Below are 25,965 nucleotides of genomic sequence, written 5' to 3'. Positions count from 1 at the left end.
ATTTACTCTGATGTACTACCCAGCAGTGGGGAATAAGTTTCATTACACTAGAAGTCTTTCAGAAAGCGCTGTAACTAGGTTTAAGGATATGATTCCTTCTTTATGTTCTCTAATGTCATATACCAACACAGAGCAGAGTAGCTACCTAAACTCTGTAAGGGAGTTAGAGTATCTCGTCAATAGTTTTACATCCTCATTGAAGACAACTTTGGATGCTGTAGCTCCTCTGAAAAAGAGAGCTTTAAATCAGAAGTGTCTGACTCCATGGTATAACTCACAAACTCGTAGCTTAAAGCAGATAACCCGTAAGTTGGAGAGGAAATGGCGTCTCACTAATTTAGAAGATCTTCACTTAGCCTGGAAAAAAGAGTTTGTTGCTCTATAAAAAAGCCCTCCGTAAAGCTAGGACATCTTTCTACTCATCACTAATTGAAGAAAATAAGAACAACCCCAGGTTTCTTTTCAGCACTGTAGCCAGGCTGACAAAGAGTCAGAGCTCTATTGAGCTGAGTATTCCATTAACTTTAACTAGTAATGACTTCATGACTTTCTTTGCTAACAAAATTTTGACTATTAGAGAAAAAATTACTCATAACCATCCCAAAGATGTATCGTTATCTTTGGCTGCTTTCAGTGATGCCGGTATTTGGTTAGACTCTTTCTCTCCGATTGTTCTGTCTGAGTTATTTTCATTAGTTACTTCATCTAAACCATCAACATGTTTATTAGACCCCATTCCTGCCAGGTTGCTCAAGGAAGTCCTACCATTATTTAATGCTTCAATCTTAAATATGATCAATCTATCTTTGTTAGTTGGTTATGTACCACAGGCCTTTAAGGTGGCAGTAATTAAACCATTACTTAAAAAGCCATCACTTGACCCAGCTATCTTAGCTAATTATAGGCCAATCTCCAACCTTCCTTTTCTCTCAAAGATTCTTGAGAGGGTAGTTGTAAAACAGCTAACTGATCACCTGCAGAGGAATGGTCTATTTGAAGAGTTTCAGTCAGGTTTTAGAATTCATCATAGTACAGAAACAGCATTAGTGAAGGTTACAAATGATCTTCTTATGGCTTCGGACAGTGGACTTATCTCTGTGCTTGTTCTGTTGGACCTCAGTGCTGCTTTTGATACTGTTGACCATAAAATTTTATTACAGAGATTAGAGCATGTCATAGGTATTAAAGGCACTGCGCTGCGGTGGTTTGAATCATATTTGTCTAATAGATTACAGTTTGTTCATGTAAATGGGGAATCTTCTTCACAGACTAAAGTTAATTATGGAGTTCCACAAGGTTCTGTGCTAGGACCAATTTTATTCACTTTATACATGCTTCCCTTAGGCAGTATTATTAGACGGTATTGCTTAAATTTTCATTGTTACGCAGATGATACCCAGCTTTATTTATCCATGAAGCCAGAGGATACACACCAATTAGCTAAACTGCAGGATTGTCTTACAGACATAAAGACATGGATGACCTCTAATTTCCTGCTTTTAAACTCAGATAAAACTGAAGTTATTGTACTTGGCCCCACAAATCTTAGAAGCATGGTGTCTAACCAGATCCTTACTCTGGATGGCATTACCCTGACCTCTAGTAATACTGTGAGAAATCTTGGAGTCATTTTTGATCAGGATATGTCATTCAAAGCGCATATTAAACAAATATGTAGGACTGCCTTTTTGCATTTACGCAATATCTCTAAAATCAGAAAGGTCTTGTCTCAGAGTGATGCTGAAAAACTAATTCATGCATTTATTTCCTCTAGGCTGGACTATTGTAATTCATTATTATCAGGTTGTCCTAAAAGTTCCCTAAAAAGCCTTCAGTTGGTTCAGAATGCTGCAGCTAGAGTACTGACGGGGACTAGCAGGAGAGAGCATATCTCACCCGTGTTGGCCTCTCTTCATTGGCTTCCTGTTAATTCTAGAATAGAATTTAAAATTCTTCTTCTTACTTATAAGGTTTTGAATAATCAGGTCCCATCTTATCTTAGGGACCTCATAGTACCATATTACCCCATTAGAGCGCTTCGCTCTCAGACTGCAGGCTTACTTGTAGTTCCTAGGGTTTGTAAGAGTAGAATGGGAGGCAGAGCCTTCAGCTTTCAGGCTCCTCTCCTGTGGAACCAGCTCCCAATTCAGATCAGGGAGACAGACACCCTCTCTACTTTTAAGATTAGGCTTAAAACTTTCCTTTTCGCTAAAGCTTATAGTTAGGGCTGGATCAGGTGACCCTGGACCATCCCTTGGTTATGCTGCTATAGACTTAGACTGCTGGGGGGTTCCCATGATGCACTGAGTGTTTCTTTCTCTTTTTGCTCTGTATGCACCACTCTGCATTTAATCATTAGTGATCGATCTCTGCTCCCCTCCACAGCATGTCTTTTTCCTGGTTCTCTCCCTCAGCCCCAACCAGTCCCAGCAGAAGACTGCCCCTCCCTGAGCCTGGTTCTGCTGGAGGTTTCTTCCTGTTAAAAGGGAGTTTTTCCTTCCCACTGTCGCCAAGTACTTGCTCACAGGGGGTCGTTTTGACCGTTGGGGTTTTTCTGTAATTATTGTATGGCTTTTGCCTTACAATATAAAGCGCCTTGGGGCAACTGTTTGTTGTGATTTGGCGCTATATAAATAAAATTGATTTCATTTCATTTCATTTTTTTTGTAATACTTCCATGTCCTACCTGATATGAGGCAGCTTCCTGCAGCTTTCAGAAGAACACCTCTGTAGCTCAGTCTCAGATTGGTGGATCAGAGGTTTTGAAAGGCATGAGTTTGTGTCCCGGGTGGTGTTTTTTTATTCCACATAAGCAGCGCGATGTGGTCCCACAGGTACCAGCTGGTTTTTATTTTTTTTTATTCATTTCACATAAGTGACGCATTGTGGTTCCACACGTACCAGCTAGTTTTTATTTCTTCCACATAAGAATTGCCATGTGGTGCACCTGGCACTGTTCCTGCTCGATGGACACTGGTGCGTGCACAAACTCTCGCACTGGGTTTGTGCACGCCTGCCTGTCGGTGCGATATCTTGTGCGCAAATTTCGAATTATTTTACGCTGTTTCTCTGTTAATCGTACAATCTGGAGCATTATGCTCATCACAGCTAAGGCACCACTGAGAAGCTAATTATATCCGCCAAGGGCGCAATAAAATCACATATGTTTATTTGTCTGTCTGTCTGTCTGTTAGCAGAATTACGTCAAAACTATTGCATGGATTTTGATGACATTTTCACCACAGATAGATATTAGGCCATGGAAAATCCCATTTGGAGTTGATTCAGATCTGGATCCGGATTCTGGATTAAGTTCCACTTTATATAGGCTCTGAAGGATTACTTTTAGCAGGATTACTTTAAATCTACTGCATGGATTTTGACGAAATTTTCAACAGAGATAGATATTAGGCCATGGAAAACTCCATTACATTTTTGACGTGATCTGGATCCGGATCCAGATTCTGGATCAAGTTTCACTTTATATAGTCTTTGAAGGATTAGGTCAAAACTACTCAGATTCTCACCAAATTTTCACCACAGATACATATTAGCCATTGAATTTTGGAAGTGATTCAGCTCCAGATCCGGATTCTGGATCAAGATTTCACTTTATATACACTTTGAAGGATTACATCAAAACTACTTCACATATTCTCACCACATTTGCACTACAGATAGATATTAAGGCATAGAAGATTCCACTGAGTATTGGAGGTGATCCAGATCTGGATTGGCAGATGTCAGAAATCTCCAATTGCTCTTTTTTCTTAGTTTTGTGTCTTTCTCACAGAATTAAATTTGCAGCTTAAACTAGAAGCATGCAAAAATACATGAAAAGGTAACACATAATGTCACTTTAAAACGATCAGTAGTAGGACTGGCTATACAGAGAAACTCCATCTGCATCCCATCCCATACCTCATGCACTGTGAAACGGATGGAGATGTGGACGAAGTAAACTGGTCCTCATCAATGTCTGGGAGTTTGGTGAAAACGGCTATGGGTATTTCATCAGTGTGGGGAACGGTTGTGTAGCAGATGGTACGTTGGGGTATTGCAAGTTTTTATTTGTTTTCTTATTCAATCCCTTGATGTTCACAAAGCAGAAGTAGCAGTTATCTAAGTGTTTTTTTTGGTTGTCTCCAAACAATTAGCACACCAAATTTGAGCTTAGCATTCTTTCCTTGGGACCAGGATCTCAGTGTTTCCACACAAGTTCTGCAAACTTGATGAGGTGCCCAATTTTTGTCCTGGTCACCAAGTGGTACTCCAAAATAAGCAAGGTACACTCTTCTGAATTAAAGTATTGATGCTACATCTTTGAGGTCGTAAAGTGAAGCAACCACAGATAGAACCGAAAGAATCAGGGCAAAGTCTTCACAAAGTCTTCACTAAACTCTAAATTGCTGAACCTGTCACACAATAACAAACATTCCTGTTAAGAAACTAACTGCTGTTACAGTAAAACATATGTCTAAAAATGACAATGTTTCTTAACCTCACTACTTTATCTGGGAACAGATAATTTTCTAACTTCATGGCTATTTCTCGTATCAAGCATTGAAGCAAAAACTGAAATCTTGCAACCTCTTCAGCGCCATAAACGATATTACGGCTCTTTGTTCACATTTCATGACGCTGGATTACAAACTGTGCTTCTGAAGCTGCTTTTGTGTGTGATTAGTGGTGTCAAACTCGTGAGTGAATGAGGAACTTTTGAATAATCCACCAATACGGAACATAGTATAGAAGCTTGAATCTTCGACTGGACTGGGTTGCTTGACACGAGGATGTTTTTCTTATAATTGCAGAAGCTTCCTCAGCTAAATTCTTGCTCTAGGAGGGGTCTTGTTAGGTTTAAAACTCCAGCTTTTGTGGCTTCTGTTTGTTCTTCTCTACAAGAGTCAAGACAGAAGTCAGACTACCAGAGCAAGAAATTTAGCTGAGGAAGCTTCTGCGATGAGAATTGAAATGTCCTCGCGTCAAGCAACCCAGTCCAGTTGAAGATTCAAGCTTCTATACTATGGAAACCACCTGGACAACTGAAAGCCTTCACAGAAACAATACGGAACATGCAGATTGCAAAAAAACGTGATATGATCAAGGAAATCTGAGCTTAGATTCGGACTCAGCACCCCAAAATGACCCTTAAATCAGTTCTCTTTTTTTTTTGCACACCAGTGTTATATTTATAGTATTATTTCATGATGTAATGCTACCGTTTTTATGTGATTTTTTTGACATAAAAGTGTGTTATGGATAAAGTAAATCAAAGGAGTTATCTGTTGTTATGACTATCACCACTTTCGTTCAAAATATAAAGCTGTGGCCAAAATAAATCACTACAACCATTTTTGTTTAACTTCTCATACATCTGTAAATCCCTTTGGCTGCTTCCTTGTTTGCACTTGAGGTCGCCACAATAAAAATCCATGGTGGATCTGCATGTTGAACTAACACACTGATTAAAAAAAAAGTGGTCTCATTTTGTTCTAATGGAGCCGGGGCTAGGTTACACTTGAAGCAGTACTCTCAAACAAGGAGAAAATGGGTGCAAAACAAGGTACAGCACTTTAAATAAAGTCAGTGAATGTGTCTGATTTTCTGTGTTCATCAGGACCAGCTCAAGTGGATGTCCTATATCAGTATTGTGGCCATCTTCAGCTTTGTGGCCTTCTTTGAAATTGGCCCTGGCCCCATTCCCTGGTTCATTGTGGCAGAGTTCTTCAGCCAAGGGCCTCGACCTGCAGCAGTTGCAGTTGCTGGTTTCACCAATTGGTCTGCAAACTTCTTCGTGGGCATGAGCTTCCAGTATGTTGAGGTAAGACCGTGACTATTAAATGACAGATGAATTCAACACTGGAATAGTATGTTAGCATTATTTATTCATTCATTCACTTTCTACTTACTCCAGTTAAGGGCCACGGGGGGCTGGAGCCCATCCCAGCATTATTGTTTGCTTAAATTCATTCTGATGAATGTTCAGGTTTACCATAGATGAACCTTACCTTTGGTCTTGGCTCCATTACAGTAAGTAAGTAAGTAAGTCCCTTTGGGTTCTCCTATGTTTCACTTGTGGTCACTACAGCAGATCTGAAGTGGATCTACATGATGATTTGGCATAGGTTTTACACTGGATGCCTTTACTGACACAACTCCACATTACATGAAGAGGAGGCAGGGGTGGCCTTGAGCTAGTAACTTTCTGCACTAGGAACAATTGCCCTTAACCATCAATTCTATCCATACATAGTGCTTTAATTGGTCAAAGTGGGTGGTTATGGCACTGCATACTTCTTTGGCATGACTTTATATATAGGAATTACCGATATTACCTTGTGAAGTTATCATTTTAAACACATTCTGTGGTTCCACACCATTTGTAATTCTCTTTTTAACTTTACTTCAGTCATTTAACACTTAAAGTAGCTTCATAGTGGAGTACAGTGGAGAAGGATTTTCTTTCACCAACAAAGATCAAATCTAGACTTGCATCTCAGATGTACCTTCTGGCAAAATGTAGCTAAACTTTCAGATCTTTTTTAAAGAAAATCCTCCTCTATACCACTTCATCATGAAGCTGTATAACTGGTGATACAAAATGCAAAGCTTGCACTGTGCATAATTTCTCCAACCACAGCCACATAACCCTATAACTTATTCTGGGTTGTCTGGGTGTCTTGGTGGGTTTCCTCACTCTTCTCCTTGTGCAGTCACTCAGGGTTTGAGAAATGTCTACTCCATACAGATTTATTTACCATAGAGTGTCATACTGTTTGTATTTCTTCATAAGTGATGTAAATAAAGTCCAAGACATGGCAGTTTTCCATCAGAGAGCCTCGTCCACAACTACCCCAAAAGACTCCAAGCTGTCGTTGATGTTAAAGGAGGCAACACATTGTATTAAGAACAGGGGGATGTCAACTTTTCATCAGGGTCATCTGGGTAGTTTCTGTTATCATTATGATTTAAAAAGAGTAAACACCGTTGTTTGACAATAAAGGGCTTGACCCAACCACTAACCATGAGGGGAAAAAAGTTTTTGTGTTATCATTCATATTATCTGAAAAATGGCCAAAAAACAAAAATTCTGCCAGGGTATGTAAACGTTTGAGTATAGCTGTAACTCCCATCTACAATATCATGTCTTTGAGGCCATTATAAGGTTACCAGAAGAGTAAACAATCAACCACGACCAAGTGCATAAAAGTCAATGCAAGACAGGACTTCCATTTTGTTGTTTGAAGAATTGACATAATTTCCAGACTGTGGACTCAACTGCTTTAGGCATGAGAGGAAGACTTTTACCTCTCCGGGAACCATCACCTTATCGTGGTGGAGAGGTTTGTGTGCTGCTATGAACCTGAGAGTTGTGACAAAATGAGGCAAAGGAAATGTGACCCGGCCTGGAGGAAGCCCGGGGCCCCTGTCTGTAGCCAGGCCTGGATGGAGGGCCCATCAATGAGCACCTGGTGGCTGGGCTTGCCATGGAACCCAGTCAGGCACAGCCCGAAAAGGCAACATGGACCTTTCATCTTTCATCAACCATTGGTGTCGGGTGCACTGTGCCATGGGTGGCAGTGAAAGTCGAGGGCCCCGGCGGACCAGACGCAGGCGGCAGGGGCTAGCTCTGGGGGTGTGGAACATCACCTTGTTGTGGGGGAAGGATCCACAGCTTGTGCGGGAGGTGGAGCAATACCAGTTAGATCTGGTGGGCCTTGCTTCTGTGCACAGCATTGACTCTGGAACCACCCTCCATGATAGGGGTTGGACCTCATTCTTGTCTGGAGTTGCCCAGGGGGTGAGGCACCAGGCCAGTGTCGGGATACTCACAAGTGGCCAGCTGAGCGCCACTACGTTGGACTTTACCCCGGTAGATGAGAGGGTTGCCTCCCTCCAAATTCGGATGGCGGGGGAGTAAACTCTGACTGACACCTGGAGAGGCGTGATTGGGAGGAACGGCCTCCCCGATCTAAACCCGAATGGTTGTTTGTTATTGGACTTCTGTGCTACTCACGGACTGTCCATAACTAACACCATGTTCGAACATAAGGATGCTTATAAGTGTACATGGTACCACAGCACCCCAGGCCAAAGATCGATGATCGATTTTGTGATCATATCATCTGATCTGAGGCTGCATGTTCTGGACACTTGGGTGAAGAGAGGGTCAGAGCTGTCAACTGATTACCATCTGGTGGTGAGTTGGATAAGACCTCGTAAGCCCAAACGGGTAGTGCAGGTGAACTGGGAACGTCTGGAGGACTCCACTGTCCGACCTCTGGTGGAGCTTTTCTAGCATCCCTCTGGACCCAGGGGGCATTGAACCAGAATGGGCAGTGTTCAAAGCTTCCATTGCTGAAGCTGCAGTGGGGAGCTGTGGCCTGATCTTCAAGGGGACTGGCAGTGGCGGTCCTACAGTGATTTACTCCCCGGGCGAAACCCCCTGCGTGCGCCCCCCCCCCCCCCCCCCCCCCCGCGCACAATAACGTGGCCACCACCTCCGCCCCACCACCCATGAAAACACTAACTTTGTCCAGAACACCCACAATCCCACAGATTAACTCACAACAGCTATTTTCAAGAACAAATTTCCGGTTTTAATGTCTACTGCAATAACAAACACAAAGATAAACAATAATTACTTCAATAAAGTTTTTGAACATAAAAAAACAAAAGACTCAGTGACTTCACATTACAACTATGTACAGTACAGGTATTTAAGAAATCACAACTGCACTACAGCGCCACCCGATGGTCAAAATATTGCACAAGTCATTCAGTTTTACCAACAGAGTGCACTTGGCAAGTGGCAAAAATGGTAAAACATAATCATGTATCATAAATAAATGAACTAAAGACAGAGGTAAATTCTATATCTATTACTGTACACATAAGAAGAAATAACAAACACTATTGTGTATCATAAGTAACAGGAAGCAACAAGTGAAGAAGTTAACACTCTTTAAAGGCAAAAATGGCAAACCACAATAATTTGTCATAAATAACAAGAAGTGCAAAAGAAGTAAGAGGAAAACAAACAGTCTATATACAAAAGTTTGCATTTGTTTGCCACAGTGCTCACTATCCGTGATGTGAAATTCCATCCAGTTGGAGCATTTCTGGGCAACCTTGAGCAGCCTGCAGACTCAAGAAAAGACATCCTCTTTGTGGATTTAGAGAAAAACGTGGCAAACCCAGAGAGTGATGCAAAAAATATTCTGCACTCAGATAAGCATTTAGCCCCCTGAGACAGAACCAGATTCAGTCTGTGTGCATAGCAATGTACAAACATTGACCTGGGGGCTGTTGCTTTAACTTTGGCCTGCAAACCATTGAGAGCTGAAGCCATGACAGCAGCCACGGCTTCTTCATAAGGAAGACTATCAAATGGCTTCACCAAAATCCACAACAACATTCAAATTGTCTGCCATTATGTGCAGCTTGCTACCTAGCTAGCTCGCTAGCTGGGACTGGCGCGAGGCTCGTGTGAAGTTTGTCCGCCTGTGAGCGCTTTGTGACGGTGGAGGAGCTCAGCAGCACCCGCTGCTCGGTAGGGACAGAAACTGAGATAGAAGTCAGAAAGAGTGATAGAAGTCAGTCTCCAAACACAAGCAGCTACAAAAAAACATCAGAAATAGAAGCTCGATTTGTCGCTAGTCGTTTTTAACAAAGAAAATGCCGCTAAGAGGATTAGGAAAGTCTCCGGTTCAACTCAGAACAGAACGAAAATGCTCCCACGGATGTTTACACCAAAAGATCGCTGATTCGCTCATTTCGCTGTCAATCAAAAAGGGATTCAGCCTCAGACAGATCATCCAATCATCATGCAGAAGCTGAGCGTCCAGGCCAGCCGAGGCCCGCCCACTGCCCCATAGACCCCCAGACACACTGAGCATCCGATGGGCGGGACAAAGCCCAGCATTTATCCAATGACTCGTCTCGTTTCGCCGCAGTCTTTGCTTCGCTGTTAAACTCTGTGGTCGCTCAGCGTCCACAGAGTTTAAAGCACTGTGAAGCTGCATGAATACGTAAATCAATACATACCTTTTTCCTTTGCTCGTTTCTCCTTTTCTTCTTTCTTTTTCTTTCGAAATTGTGCACCTGATGGCTTTGATCATTTCCTATCCATGATTACGCTTTACTTCGTTTCGACCACCTCCTCGTCCAAACATTGAATGATTCCCCCCTACACAAACTCTGCACTGTGCAGCGTTGTTCACCTAACGCGAGAGGTGAGATGGGGGGGGCGCTCTGCCGTAACGTAACCATGAACTCCCCCATCAGGATAACCCCCCCTCCCCCCGGTTTTATTTTTTTTTTTTTTACTTTTTTTTTCGCACGCTCGTGCCCCCCCGGGCGACTGCCCGGTCGGCCCTCCTCCAGGACTGCTCCTGGGGACTGGAGCACCCTCTGAAGTAGGGGAAGAGCTGGAAGCTGATGGAGGATTTTCATCAGTTTCCCTGGTGGAAGTCACTGAGGTAGTCAAACAACTCTGCAGTGGTAAGGCCCCGGGGGTTGATGAGATCTGTCCAGAAATGCTGAAGGTTTTAGCAGTGAGGTCACCTGTCTGTGAACAACTGAGTGGGAAGAAAAATGTTCTTCATATGCATGGATTTTACCAAACTCCATATTTTTCCCTCAAGAGCATTCCAGAAACTCTGCCCTCTCCTGCTCAGCCAAAATACAAATCAGCCATGTGACTAGTGTGAAAAGCTGGTAGAACTAGTGGAGCCCAGTGATGTCACTGCATTTATCTTGGGAATTGCCCTATTATGTTTTACGGTGGCAAAGCTCAAGAGAATCACGTCAGAACCGTGAGAAGGTAGGAGCTGAAATATTCTCTGCAGGTTGGACTGCAGAGGCATTTCACTGTCACAGGGTTGGGTGCCTTTTGGAATAGAGATGGAAACAAGATGTCAGAAGAAGGTATGGTGGCATCTGGATGCACACATTATAATGGAGTGTTATGTGCAAGGAGTGAAATGTCTCCATCTGATGACAGAATGTACTCAGGATGTGTTCAGATAGACATTGTCAGTCTTCCTGCTGATACCACAGTGGATCCAGTGGACTGTAGTGGATCTTGGACTCAGCAGTCTTCTGCAGACACCGGATGGAACCCAAGAGTAGCTGGATGGGTCTGCAGCTGCTGGGGTAGTCTCAAAGGTTCTCAAAAGGTGTGTGCTGCACAAGGTGCATTCAGTCTATTTCCCAAAGTGTTTTTTAAATGCTACTTATGGCTCTGAGAGAAACTCCCAAGTTTATTCAGCTAAACTGACTTCATTCAGGTGTCTGTTAGCTCTTGATTGACTGAGCACACTTGAATGACATAATCAGCTTGTGTAGGTTAGGGGATCCCTGAGGAACAGAGCTGGGAACAATATCTTTCATACCCTAATTCCTTCTGTCATGTACGACCAGTCTGGAAGATCAAGATAACATTGTGTTCCGACTGACTCTGTGCGACTGCATTTGATAAGATAATGATGTTAATGTGCCCCACAAACTAAGCAGCTCTGATCACTGAAGCCTGGTACGTGTGGTGCAATGTGTGTGCAGGTCAGCAGGGGAGTGGGGGGGCAACCAGGCCAAATGTGAATACACACCTTAAAACCAGGTTGTTGGTGCATCACGATCAATCCAGTTTATTTATATAGCACCAAATGACAGCATACAGTTTAATCAGTCTGTAAAGATGTAGCACGTGCCATGAGTCTGGAAGGATGCTGTCCCAAAAATCACTTCTCCCAAGACCCTCAATGATTTCAGACCAATCGCACTAACATGGGTTGTAATGAAATTTGTTGAGAAACTTGTAAGATCTGAAATTCTGAAGACAACTGAGCACAACATTGATCCCATGCAGTGCTTATAGGTCCAACAGAGGAGTAGAAGATGCTACAGTCACTTTATTAAATTTGCTTTTTAAAGATCTGGAGGGGAAAGGAACACATGTAAGACTTTTGTTTATTGACTTGTCATCTGTTTTTAACACAATCCAGCCGCACGTGTTAGCCTCAAGGCTTTTAGAACATTTTCATATAGGCAATAGTCTTGTGGGCTGGATTTTGAACTTCTTAACCAACAGGACACAGAAAGTGAGAGTGAACGGAACTGCTTTCAATCAGGTGTGGGAAAAACAACCTTTTCTCAAAACACAGAAAATCTCAGGTTTCCCCCCGTGAGTCTGTGGGCAGTGCACGATAGAATACACAAACAACATTAATTTGAATTCAAGTTAATCCTACCAAGTTTATTAAAACAGCAGAGCAGATCAGTCATCAAAAATCATTCAACTTTGCGCAAAAATGGGTTCAGAATACATACACATCTTTAATAATGCCACAAAACTGATACCTACAGCATGTGCAGCAAAATGAACAATCTTCTTTTCAAAAACAGAGTTTTTAAACTTGCAGTCCAGAAATCTGTCCAGGCGGGGCTCCCAGTCATACACGTGGTGGTGGTGGTGTTGGGGGGGGGGGGGGGGGGGGGTGTTAGTGTGTACTCTCTAATCGTGATCGTCAATGAGGTTTTTTAATTGCTTATAGCAAACTGTTTTTTTTTTTATTTACGACAAGCAAGTTTTATGGGGGTAAGGGCCCCGTCCCCACTGGGGAGACACATAATAATTAATTGCACATGAATTGAGTATATAAAGTTCAGGCATTCATCTGCAACAAAAATGGCCAAAAATGTGTCAGGAAAGATGACTTTAAGCTTGCTTTCAGCTTGTTTTCATCTTGGAATATAATACGTGCCATGGGATTAATATACATGCTGTTGGATTAAACTGGACAGTGTTTGGTACTTTCCCGGAGTAAGTGAGGTCATACCGGACTTTTCCATTGCAGATGGGGAGGCCCATGGAATGAGCTCAGTGGTGAAGACGATGGAATATGTCTAAAGATGATTCTAACATAACAAGTATGATTAAATGAAGTATTAATGTGTTAAAAATTAAGAGTTGATTAGAAAAAGTATGTTACAAATAAGTGAAATGAATGATTATATGAGTTGTTTTTCATAAAGAGTGCAGAGTCAGAGGAAAAGAGGAAGTGAAGAAGTTGTTTTTCATAAAGAGTGCAGTCAGAGAGAAAGAGGAAATGAAGTGATGTTGCAACGAGGCAAGAAAAGCTGATGATAAACAACTGATCAAATGATTAAGATGTGGTAAAATATGAAATGAATAATAAGGAATGAAAATGTTTGCATATGATCATATGAATTGTTTTTATGTGAAAGAGAGTTGTAATGAAATGATTGAATATGATTGATGTGATTCTAAAGAAATGATTTAGAAAAATGAATTCTCAGAAAAGCTGAAGTGTTAACAGAAAAGAGGAACTTGAGAAATAAGTTACTGGCAAAGGGCCGCAGATGGCTTCCAGTAAGGGAAGGAGAAGGGAGGAGGTTTTGAGTCACCAGCGTCCCCATGGTAACCAAGATGATCTGAAGACAAGAGTCCAGCACATATATAAACTGTGAAACACCAGGAAACGGGGTTATTCTTCCAGGGAGAGGTGCTGTTGTCACTTCTCCCCTGCTACGAGGAGATCACAAGACTTGACCATCTTGTGAGCAGCAATTGGAATCGTGGAGTGAGAGGATTGGAGCCATAAGAGATCGTTTGAGAGAGTTTTCAACTCCCACTCAGGCCGTCCAGTCACGGAGTAGCAGAGCATTGGAGAATAATCACTGGCCTTAAGTCTGAGTGAGGAATGTTCAACGTTTTCTCTCTCAAGGAACATCACAGCATACCAGAATGGATTAGATCAACTTTTGGTTGATTGAAGAAGGAATAAACTCTTATGTGGATTAATTTCCTGAAGGATTACAACATCACACAAGGATCGTGGTCAGCTAACGACTAATAGCTGATGAAGAGGAAATCAAGTTCATCGAGCTGGGGACTTTAACCTCAAAAACCTCCTTCCCTCACTCCTAGAAAAACTGTTAAGAAGTCAATCCAGTCCAGTCAAAGTAAGATCAGACAGTATTATTGAATCAAAAACAAAAATCTCTGCCAATCATTATTCTAATTATACTTGAATTACTGTTGTGAAATTATCGTTATATAACCTATTTTGATTATGTTGTCGGCACTTGCAAAACCTGCAATAAATTTCCAAGCATGCAGTTAAAGTGTTAAGGCTCGGACATTGGATTATTGATGCTTCTTAAGGTGTAAAAGTTAAAGTTTATTGGGTGTACAACATCAAAAAGTGCTCTAAAAGGTTAGTCTGGTTTTTAATGAAAATAACACATCCTGGGGACTCGCTGTACGAGTCACTACATTCAAAATCTAGCAACATTCCAAGAGCCCTGATGATCCATAAGAGAAGAGCTGCCGTTAACGGGCATGGCCGGTCCGTATCCTGGTTCCAGAGAAGGCTATTCGACCGGGGTGCAAGATCAGCGTCAGCGGGGTAGACGTCCGGATGGAGGCAGTGAGCGGCTAGACGAATCTCCTCGCCACCAGCTTGAACAGCCTTTGTGCAGCCCTGCCAGGTAATACCCGTGGAGACACGAAGGTCGGACCCCAGAGACGGAGAGCTGGTTTAGTACACAAACACACTCATCAGAGGGTGAGCGTGTGCCGTGTGTCTAAGAAATAGCGGGATCTGACACGTGGCGCCCGAACAGGGACCTGACGAAGTGTAGTCGGGTCTGAGGAAGAATCCTGGCCAAAGGAGAGTCTTTGCCATTGGATAGGTGGAAAGCCCCTGAGTGGATCACCAAAGGAGACAGTGTTGTGGAGAGTGTCGGCTGATGGCCTGTATAGGTCCAGTAACGGCTTGAAACATATCTGTTTTCCAGAGGTGTGAAAATTTGGAGGCGACCACCAGAAGGACGAAGTAAAGACAACAGGAGTAAGTATCCCAGGGAGCTGGGATCAAGGACGAGAAGCAGACGTGTCACTGCTGGATCTTCTGGACTGGGACGAGAAGCAGACGGAGATAGCCTGCTGGATCGTCACGAAACGACGAGGAAGGGAAGCAGGCGAGGGAGCCTGCTGGATCGGATCGTCAAGAGAGCAGGTATGAGAGTATACCGTGCAAAATGGTGATCTACAAGAGAGAATAGGATCATCAACCCGTGAGGTTCCTGAGGGGAGAAGCGGGAAAAGGAGCAGCTGATTTGGAATTAACCTCCGGAATTAGCGCTGAATAGCCAAATAGTCTGTCACTCATCCCTGACTCAAGGCGCCAAGAGAGGCTTTGAGAGGCAGACGACTCGAGACGACAAGGACCATAACTGAAGTCAAGGAGACGACAGTGGTGGAATCGACAATCTCAGCACCCAAGAGAATAAAGAGAGGATAATCAGTAAGGTTAGTATTAAAAACAAGCAGTGAAAATATGGCTAAAGAAGAGTCAGGACCCGTAGCAACCCCTGAATCCGAACATGAAGAGGGAAAAGAAGTGGATATTCGGCCACACAGAGTGGTATTGTATGGACGAGGATATGATTCTTGGGCAGAAACAGTTCAAAAATATGTCAGAGATCAAAGTGTAGAAACGAATGAAGAAAGTTTCAAAGAAGCTATGGCAGGAACTATACACACATTAGGGATATATTATCCAGGTAAGCATACGGAGGGGCAGATCCTGGCCGTTTTGGAAAGCCCACCAGTCCCAAAGGACAAGACGGGGACCAAAGAGTGGCTTGAGTGGTGGTGTAAACTTCTCGGAGAAGAGTGGAAAAGAGGACAAATCACCACCTTAATAAGTCCTGAGAAAAGTTATGACTCCGTAGTAAAAATGACAGCTGGGTTGTTGGGAGTAGAGACGGTCCTGGTTGATGTTAAAGCAAAATCAGCGTCCGTATATGCTGAGTTCAAGTCCATGGCAGAACGGCTAAAGGGGTTAGGAAGAATGCTTAAGGAACAATATCCTATAATGGAAGATATGAGTGGAAGTCAGATCCTCGACAATGAAGACGAGGGCAAGATAGATTTCCAGGCCGAACCCGAACAAAGTGATGAGGAAAACAAGCTAGAGGGAAGTGGAGATGAATTGATATCCCCGGGAGGTCCAAATTCTGGGGGAAATGGTCAAGAATATAAAAGCCCGGACCAGCTCCACACAAGCTTTGACCCAGTGTGGCCAAATTTGCCCATAGGAAGTGTGAGAGGAACAACCTCAACAGTTAAAAAACAGACAGAACGCCTGGTTGAACAGGATAAAAGACGAAGAAGCCTTCAGGGAGTATCTGGACAGATATTCCATCATTCGCCGGAATGTGGGCCCAGAAGCTTGGGACAGCTTAAAGCTGAAGAATGTGTTGCCGGACCAAGTTACCATATTAAAGAGGAAGGGCGTTCACAGGAAATCTTTAGAAAATCTAAAGCAAAAACCCACCATGTATACATTGAATCTGACTACATGGAGGACTTAAACCCTATGCCCGAAGGAACCAAAAAAATGGTGACCCAAGATGGAAGACGGGCATATCATTATTTTGGCAGTCCTTGGGATATAGATGGAGATAGTCTCATTGTCTTCACAAATCACAGACTGAAAATTGCCAACCGAAAATTCCGAGCAAAGCTCAAGGAGCGGGCAGGCAAAGAATACCAAGAAGAGCTTAAGAACATAAAGGGGAGAAGTCTGGATGGAAAATCGATGGTGATAACAAGCGCACCACGAATGGATTATCATGCACTCATACATGTGCCCTTTGAAAGCTACCCAGGGAGAGAAAATTTGATCGAATACATGGAGGAAATGCTGAAAACTCTGGGAACAGCTATTGATTTGGCCAAAGAACGCCAGCATCGGCAGGTGGTGATATGTGTGGACGGATTACGATCTGGACATATGACATGGGAAGAGGCAGAAAAGGTTGCCATGGCAGCCGTGAACCTACACATGCGTACCCCAGGAGTATGGGGATCAATGAGAGAAATAGTGGTGGTCACTAGCAATGAGCAGGAGCAAGATCGAGTGAGAAGGGCACTTGAAGCGGTGAACCTAGGACCAAATAGAGCAGGTCCAAAGAAGGGTGCAGTTGGAGCAAGTGGAGTGGCAACTAGTCCCCCGTTAGTGATGCAGCCCATTCCCATGGCGACAAGTGCGAAAAGATCAGTACATGCTGTCGGAATGCAGCGATTAAGGATTAAAACCCCACGACCAACATTAAAACAAGTTGCAAGTGGGCTCCAGACTATCATACACCTGACAGGCTCCCAATCTCAGATGAGAGAGCCTTTCCAGGCTCCTCCACCGGATAATGGAGAAGAGGATCCTATATTCATTCCTTTACCAGTCGGAAATACTGAAGCAACCGGGTCACCCCGGAAGTCAGAACAAAACGGGGACCCACAACCACAAGACCCACGTCCTCCCCATGAATCTGATATGGATGAGGACCAGGAAAGAGAGTCTGAAGAGGAGAAAGAGAAGTCTCACACCCAGAACTACGAACTGGACGTTACAGAGGACGAAAGAAAGAAGTTGGGGTGTATAATGTGCGTGTAGCCTCAGAGAGAATTGCAAGAGATGTCAGGGTCAACCCAGTGGAGACCCGAGATAAGCGACAAACCTATGCTCCAGAAGTTGGACAAACTGGGTATGACATCCCAGAAGAGTGGATAGAGCAACAAAATGAAAAGAAAACTCTTGAGGTAACAGCTACTGTTGGAGAGTGGGCTAAAATACTAATGTGGCCTTTCTATCCTACACTCACTGCCTGTAAAGAGTTAACAAATAACTTCAGAGTCGCCTATTTAGGCGTTGCCCATGATGTGATGTTGAGAAAACTAAAAACAGCAGCTTTACGCTGGTCACGGCAAGTGTTGAGAGAAACCAATGAAGAAAATCTGGATGATGAGGGAGAAACAATTCCACCATCGTCAGGATTACAAGCAAGCTTCCCAAATCAGAACTTTCCTGCTGGATCTAGAGAGCAAAGTCTGCCAGCAATTCAAGCTGAAATTCAAGCAGACGGCAGGGAATTCCGTGAATTCAAGAAATTAAAGATGCTGGTGAGAGAGAAAGAACCAAATGAAGATCTAAAGGACTATTTGAAAGAAGTGTGGCCCCTTATTGACAGAGCTTCGAACAGTGAAGAGGGTAAATCTATGTGGCTAGCGCAAGTTACCAGTCAACCCATCAGTTGGGGTGAACCAGCACAAAACCATTATGCCAGGTTAGTGTTGGAAGATCCCAACGATGAAGATTCCCATATTGCTCGAGCTAAAGCTGGACTAGACAAAGGTCAAACATTGGTTCAAGTTTGGCATGGGCTGAAACAGACGATTTTGCCACAACGCTATGTTAGGGCACTGAGAGAGGTCACTAAGGGAAGAAGAGGGGAGATAACCTTTGTGAAAATGCCCATAGACGGCACTACAGTCCCACAAATGGACGCGGTGGTAAAGAGCTGGGATCTGGAGCAGCAGTTCTATGAAGAAAAGAGGAAGAAGGAGAGCACACCGAGATCAGGACAAAAACCGGTGGGAGTGGAGAAAAGAAATTCAGTGCCTAAACCACCACCTCCTCAGTCACATCAAACACCACAGAGGAATAATCAAAGGCCTCCAGTTGGACAATGGAGCTCTCGGCTGAGAGGTCCACCACCTCCACCACCACAATCGCAACCTACACCTGCACCTCGTGGTGGTGGCTATCTCCCTAAAGAGGAGTACGACAAATTAACTCCAGAACAAAGGAAAGCCCTCCAGGAAGTCCGCCAAGCTATAGCGGCGGCTGGAGGGGAAAAGAAGTAATGGCTTCGGAGGCGCGGGTCACGCTAGACCATGCCTACTGGGAAGGGGACAATATCTACACTGATGTGGATGGAGAACCGTAACTGGTGGACACGGGAGCAGAGGTGTCCATGACCCGCAGAAACCTCGAGACCAAAGGATACCTATTAATCCAGTATGCAAATGCAGCAACGGAGAAAAGGCCATTTGGAATATGGAAAGGGGTAGTTTGGATAAAAGGCCCCTTTAATATGATAACTGTCAAGGATTTGAGAGAATTGCATCGGCCCAAAAGGCTTCGAACTCTAATAGGACGACGAGTGAAAAAATTACAAGCAAGAGTTGTACGAATGGATATGACTCCAATTGGAAAGAGTCCGGTAAGCTGGTACAAAGAAGTGGATGTACCAGCTGTCACAGAAGAAAAGGTTGAAGAAAGTGATTTCTCTGGAGCAGGGAAAGAAAAATTGAGGGAAATTATCTCCGAAGCTAAAGTAGCACGATTTAAAAATGATTGTGGAGATTTGGGGGCTAAACACGTTCATGTCATCGAAGGAGGAGTACATCCACCGGTGCGACAATATCCCTTGAACCCTGGAGCGGTTGAGGAAATGGATAAAATAGTGAAAGAATTGGAAGCTTTGGGGATCATTTGAGTAGAATTGAATCCGATCACTAATAGCCCCATCCAAGCAGTTAAGAAGCCAGAGTCGGCAGGAGGAGGCTGGAGACCAGTAATCAACTTCAAGGCTCTCAATCGACGAACAATAGCCAATACAGCGAGTTTGATAAATCCCCAAGGAGCACTGAAAACGCTCCAAATTAAGAAATACAAATCATGCATTGATCTGGCAAATGTATTCTTTTCCCTGCGATTAGCAAAACAGTCACAAGGGAAAACAGCTTTCACACATAAAGGGAAAAGTTATGTGTGGCAACGACTCCCGCAGGGATACAGAAATTCACCAAATGTGTTACAAGCAGCAGTAATGGAAATATTGAAAGATCTGGGAGTAACAGTCTACATCGATGATGTGTTTATCGCAGATGATGATGAAAATGAACACCTAATGCGGCTGCAAAAGGTGATACAGAAGCTCACAGAAGCTGGATTAAAACTCAACCTGAAGAAATGTCAGTTTGGACAATTCAAGGTTAACTATTTGGGATTCCAGGTATCATCAGACCTGGGACTCTCAGAAGTATACCGAGAAAAACTGAGTCAGATTAAACCACCTCAATCTGAGAATGACCTACAGAAAATATTGGGATTGTGTAACTATGTGAGAGATCACGTTCCACACTATCAGAGATACGCAAAGCCCCTTTATGCTCGTCTCAAGAAGAAACCTAATGGACAAGAGCAAAAGCAATGGATTTGGACAGCTACAGATCAGGATTGCTTGGAAAAGTTAAAGAAAGCCATTCAAGACGCAGTTAGGCTGGAGCCGCGTAGTCTGACTACTCGTCTGCTAGCCGAAATAAGCTGTGAAGAAGAGGATTCGGTGGTAAAAGTGAGCAATGAAGGAGGGGGTATGGTAACATTGTGGAGCTATACTCTGTCTTCGATTGAGAGAAAATATCCACCGGAAGAAAAAGAACTGGCAGTCCTGGCTAGATATTGGAGTGCATTGAAAGAACTTGCACAAGGTCAGGGAATAAAAGTTATCACTCAAAGCCAAGTCCACCGGTTCCTAAGGAAAGGAACTATTGAGAGTACTAAAGCCACAAATGCCAGATGGGGAAGGTGGGAGGACATCCTGCTAGACCCTGAGCTGGAAATTGGGCCAAAACAGTCGGCGACAAAAAAGTTACCGAAGGAGAGGCAACTCCCTATGGAGCCATATGACTGGACTATGTACACTGATGGGTCGAAGAAGGGTACAGACAATATAGCTTATTGGGGCTATATTCTGAAGTATGAAGATAAGGAGAAATATCGTCGGAAAGGTCAAACGCCAGGGAGTGCCCAAGCTGGAGAAGTTACAGCAATACTGGAAGGACTCTTGGAGTTAAACAAGAGGAAAGTAAAAAGGGCTAAAGTGGTTACAGACAGTCATTACTGCGCACAAGCCCTGAAAGAGGACTTATCCATTTGGGAAGAAAATGGATTCGAGGGAGCTAAGGGGAAGCCTGTAGCTCATATGGATTTGTGGAGGAAAATAGCCGAGCTGAGGCTAACAATGGACTTAGATGTGGTACATCAGAAGGCCCATGTAAAAGAAGGAGCACACTGGAGCGGGAACGAAGAAGTGGACCGCTATGTGCAGCTGAGAAAAGTCGTCGTTGTCGGGAACAGACACCCAAGGGAAGGGTAGTTCCAAAAGAGTCCGTGAAAGAAGTGGTGCTGGCCATACATGAAGCGCTTGGCCATGCAGGCACCATTCCCACAGGGAAGGAGCTGGAGAAGTTGCAACTTTGGATTCCGAGAAACCAAGTCTACCGAGTTCTCAAAGACTGTGAGGTATGTGGTCGATACAATGCAGGACGACGAGGACAAAGGGTGGATGGTTTCACCATAAAGAGTACTGTTCCATGGGGATCAGTATGGATGGATGTTGCCGGGCCCATGGGGGTGACCGGTAAGAAAGGAGAGAAGTATCTGTTGGTGCTTGTGGACTCTATGTCAGGCTATGTGACTGTTAAGCCTGTGAGAAAAGCCAATGGCAGCAGTGTGATCAACATGTTGGATCAAGTGTGTTCAAATCTGGGGATACCTAAGGAGCTGAGAACGGATAATGGGACACATTTCCATAATGCTCAGGTCGACCAGTGCTGCCAGAAAAATGGAGTAATGAGAATTTACTCACCCCCATACACCCCACAATCAAATGGAGTTGTAGAAAGGGCTATTGGACTGGTGAAAAACTGGATTGGAAAAAATGCTAACACGAAGGAATGGAGTACTAAGGCCCTGGAAATTGGACAGGCCCTGAATGACCGCCAACGTGCCGGCAGGCCCACCCCTTCGCAAGAACTGAACCAACGCCCATTTTCGACACCGGAAGTGGGGCGGAGTCAGACTAAAAGGGACAGAGAACCAGAACCAAAGATCCCATTTAAGGTTGGGCAGAAGGTGTGGGTGAGAGCTCGAGATCACCCAACCAACACTGCTGTTAAACCTAAGTATGAGACCACAGATACAGTAGTGAAGATATTGGACAGTAACACAGTAGAGTTGAAGAGAAAGGGAATCCAAGGAGTGGAGCAGCTGAAGCCAACTCCTAACTAGACGAAACCAGGAGCTAAACATGGCCAAAAACACCCAAGATCTTCCACCCTTCGTCAGAATGGCCACTGTTAATGGGGTGGTTGCCTTAATCAATCAGGTAACCAGGTTTCTGTAAGGCAGAATAAATCAATATGTTGATCAATTATTATATCATTTACCAACAGGGACTTAGAAGAGAGAGACCTAATGTTTAATAGACCACATTTAACTGTTTTAGTCTGTGGTGCAGTTGAAGGTGCTATATTATTTTTTCTTTTTGAATTTTTATGCTTAAATAGATTTTTGCTGGTTATTGGTGGTCTGGGAGCAGACACCGTCTCTACGGGGATGGGGTAATGAGGGGATGGCAGGGGGAGAGAAGCTGCAGAGAGGTGTGTAAGACTACAACTCTGCTTCCTGGTTCCAACCCTGGATAGTCACGGTTTGGAGGATTTAAGAAAATTGGCCAGATTTCTAGAAATGAGAGCTGCTCCATCCAAAGTGGGATGGATGCTGTCTCTCCTAACAAGACCAGGTTTTCCCCAGAAGCTTTGCCAATTATCTATGAAGCCCACCTCATTTTTTTTATGTATGTATGAGCTGCCTACCCCCAACCATACCAACAATTTTTGTAAATCAAGACTTCTTCTACCTGTATAGAAGAGGAGTCTGGAACTGTAGTCAAGCAAGAAAAATTCAGCTTCAAATTGAGCCCAAGGATCAAGAAGACAAGCCTATAGTTCCCCTTTATCTAGCCCTATCACAAACCAGGTATTCTGGACACCAGTTGTGGCAACATTGGCAAGATCTATGGGACTATGTACCCCCACATCAAGTACAGAGGATCCCTGAGGGACCCCTCCCTAAACCTGACAGAATGATTGTTACGATGTGGAAGTGGGCGTGGAAAGGAATGGATTCAGAACTTAAACACCCATCTCCCATCTACACTCATCTCTCTAAGAGACAACGACTGTTCCCTATGGTGGTGCATCTTGGCAGAAAGAGAAGGAGACCGATGGCAGAGTAATAACTCACTCTGAATCATGCTGTGGACCTTCAAATTGGATGAAAATAATGTAAATAGTCTACGATCCGGGCCTGGAGGACTTACACCATACTTGGAATTACCCTACAAGAAAATATGTTTAAGCTGGCCACAAAAGGATTACAAAGAAAAAGGATGGTTGCTGGGAACAGGAGGATATTTTGTAGATAATGACTCATATAAAAGAGCTGCTGACCTTGCAGAGCCTGGAATATACACTCCTTTAGAAGCTATCGTGAACAAAGTTGGACAACACTGGAATTGCCCTGGGGTCGGATGGAAGTTTTACCCAATTCCCCGGTGTCCAGACTTATACCCCTGCATCTTGAACGTAGTGTATGTACAAAGAAGGGGCTACAAAGCCTGATGAGCTAAGGTCAGTACCTCAGGAAGATTTTAGCAAAATTGATCAATGCGTGGCGAATAGAATCTATGGAAGCTTACATGAGACAGAATACCATAATAATTTGGCTGAAGGTTCTGGTAAATCCCTCCGATGTCCCATAGACCAAATTAAGACAAGGAATTGGCTAAGATGGGTATATAACTGTACAAAGTTGTTACAGATTCCAACCATTAAGGGGACCCTTCAAGAATGGCAGGAAGGAGTTAGACGTAGTAAGGACGTCACCTGGTGGGGAATGGAGAAATATGTAATTGAAGATTGGGTATTCCCCTGTTTAGATCAAAGTAATAATTATTGGGTTAAATATCAATACATCGCCACGGTCTACTCCAGAGATAGAGCTACTTGGTCTAGTGTACTCTGGAGACCAAATCCTTATGTTACGCCACGGCCATGGAAAATGATTTGTAATAGACGTAATACCACATGCACGATAAGCCTTGCCTGCCAAAATTGTAGAAAAGTTCCTGGCTGGGAAGAATATTGTGATGCTTATTATGACGGCGAGTATGACACTTATGGCCATCAAACAGTTTGGGAGAAGAACAGTGCAGGCGAATGGATAAGAGCTTTTCCACCCAACGTTGGATGTGCCAAGGCTGTCCTGGGACATGGAATGTCAAAAAGGAAGCAGATCCTAGGCCACATAGTGCCATTTGTTGGAGATGCTTTGATAATTCTTGAAGAAGGATATGCCTTCAAGAAAAGTCTATGTGAAGGACAAGAAATTGTCGGTTACGAATGGTTGGGACCCAATCGGATTTACAATAATGGTACATGTGAATCGCCTGCAGAACATTGGTTGAGCTGTGGAAAAGGAAGATGTCAGCATGAATGTTCTTGGTGGGAAAGAACGCAAATAATTGCTGGAGGAATCATCACCACTTTCGCTGCAGAGACCGGAGAAGTCATTAAAGAAGGTCTCGAAGTAGTGACTGGTTGGATTGGACATTTGTTTGGATATCTTTGGCCCTATCTGTTAATCATAATAGGACTTATTATTGCTGCAGTAATTGGATATGTTTTGATAAAAGGAAGTTTCGCAGCCGCCCTGCGCTTGTGTGGGAGGAGCACACAACGCAGTGATATGGAGCCCCTCCTCCGTTAGGGGAGGAGCGATGGAGCCTACAAAGCCCGACGCCGAGACACGCCCTGTTCATTCTGCCTTGGGGGAGTGAAGGAAGAAGAAGCATCTACATAACAGCGTACAAACTTAAGGAGATAAGTAAAAAGAGTAAGAGAGCACAATGTCCAACAATACTGGCGACATAAATGACACCATCTTCAAAGTGAGTAGAGTGGAGTTTATTGCACTACTGTTAATTTGGCTGCTATACTGCTGTGTCGGCCGTTGGGACTTACGACAACCACTGCGAATAGTAACGCTACTACATGGATATGTCAGATTGGCCTTGATGTGGAACACATCTGTCCCAGATCCGTGCCAGATATGGGCTGAAAACAGTTGGTCTTTTGCGGATCAGGTTCAAATCTGGTCCGGATCTGTTCCACAACTGTAAAGTGGAGCCGTGCTGGATCTGGGCCAGGGTGCAAAAATTGTCTGGACCGGATCTGTTTTCAGGATTGGTACCAGGTGTTGGACTACATCCGGCCCGGATCCATTTGCTGTCTGGACTGCCACCAGAGCGCGCACATCACCCAATGCTAAATACATACCTCCTGTGAGGTCTTCCAATTGCCTGATCCAGGAGCCTGCACCCCCAGACAGGGGCGGTAGCCTATCTTTGATTGCAAACATGTCACATGTTTTCCAGGCTTGATAAACCTGGTGTCCTCCTACTCCTTCAAACAACGGTGCATTCAGAGGAGTTTGTAAATCACACTCACTTAATGCGGTGTTTTTAGTCTTTTGTCTAGTCACCATGGGATGGCTTACAGCTGTCAGGTTGAAAATTTTTAATGGATTCTAATGTCTCATATGCGTGTGTTTATCACTATTTACCACTAGGGAGCAGCAGTCGGCCATTTGAGATCGAGCATCAATGTTTTGAGACTCATTTTGATCAGCTTCCTTCCCCTCACTGTCCTCATCTGTTAGATGTATGAGATTTGACTTTTCCTCTTGTCTCCCCCTGTCTCTTGCTCTTTTCTGGAGGTGTTTTTCTTCTTCAGTATCTCTGAGTATCTGTTTATTGTCCTCCAGAGACAGCTCATTGAGTCTTTTAGATAGTTTTTCTAACCCTCTTCATGACTTGTATAATCTGTACACCTTTGGACCCTTTATTTTAACCACTCCAGAAACAGGGGGTGGACTTCCACATTGGTCATCGTCCTCACTGTCTGAGTCAGTTTTGTATTGTTTCATGTGTTTGAGACGTTGTTTTTCTAATTTCTGATACATTTCTTCATGTACTTTCTCCTCACGTTTATATTTATTGTGTTGTCTTACTTGTCTGAAAAATTTATGCTAGTCAGGGTCAAACAAGTCTCCCCCATAAGTTCCACCTTCCCATCCTGTCCAGTCATATCTGTCATCATCACTTTCTGAATCCTCCTTCCTGCTTCTTTTTTTTTTTCTGTTTCCTTTGGTCTGATGGACCCTGTGGAGTAGAGGATCTTAT

General features: G+C 43.7%; 1 protein-coding gene across 1 annotated transcript in view; it reads left to right on the top strand.

Annotated features, from left to right (window-relative positions):
• The window catches only part of slc2a1a (solute carrier family 2 member 1a), a 261,459-nt gene that overhangs the window by 218,962 nt on the left and 16,532 nt on the right, over positions 1-25,965 (top strand). The window contains exon 8 of the mRNA XM_034171652.1: positions 5,621-5,824. Within this exon, the coding sequence (XP_034027543.1) occupies positions 5,621-5,824 (204 nt within the window). The remainder of the gene's footprint in view (positions 1-5,620; positions 5,825-25,965) is intronic.

This window comes from Thalassophryne amazonica, chromosome 6 (assembly GCF_902500255.1).
Source record: "Thalassophryne amazonica chromosome 6, fThaAma1.1, whole genome shotgun sequence".
In the NCBI taxonomy this organism is placed as follows: domain Eukaryota; kingdom Metazoa; phylum Chordata; class Actinopteri; order Batrachoidiformes; family Batrachoididae; genus Thalassophryne; species Thalassophryne amazonica.
This window is presented reverse-complemented; position numbering and strand designations above follow the sequence as displayed.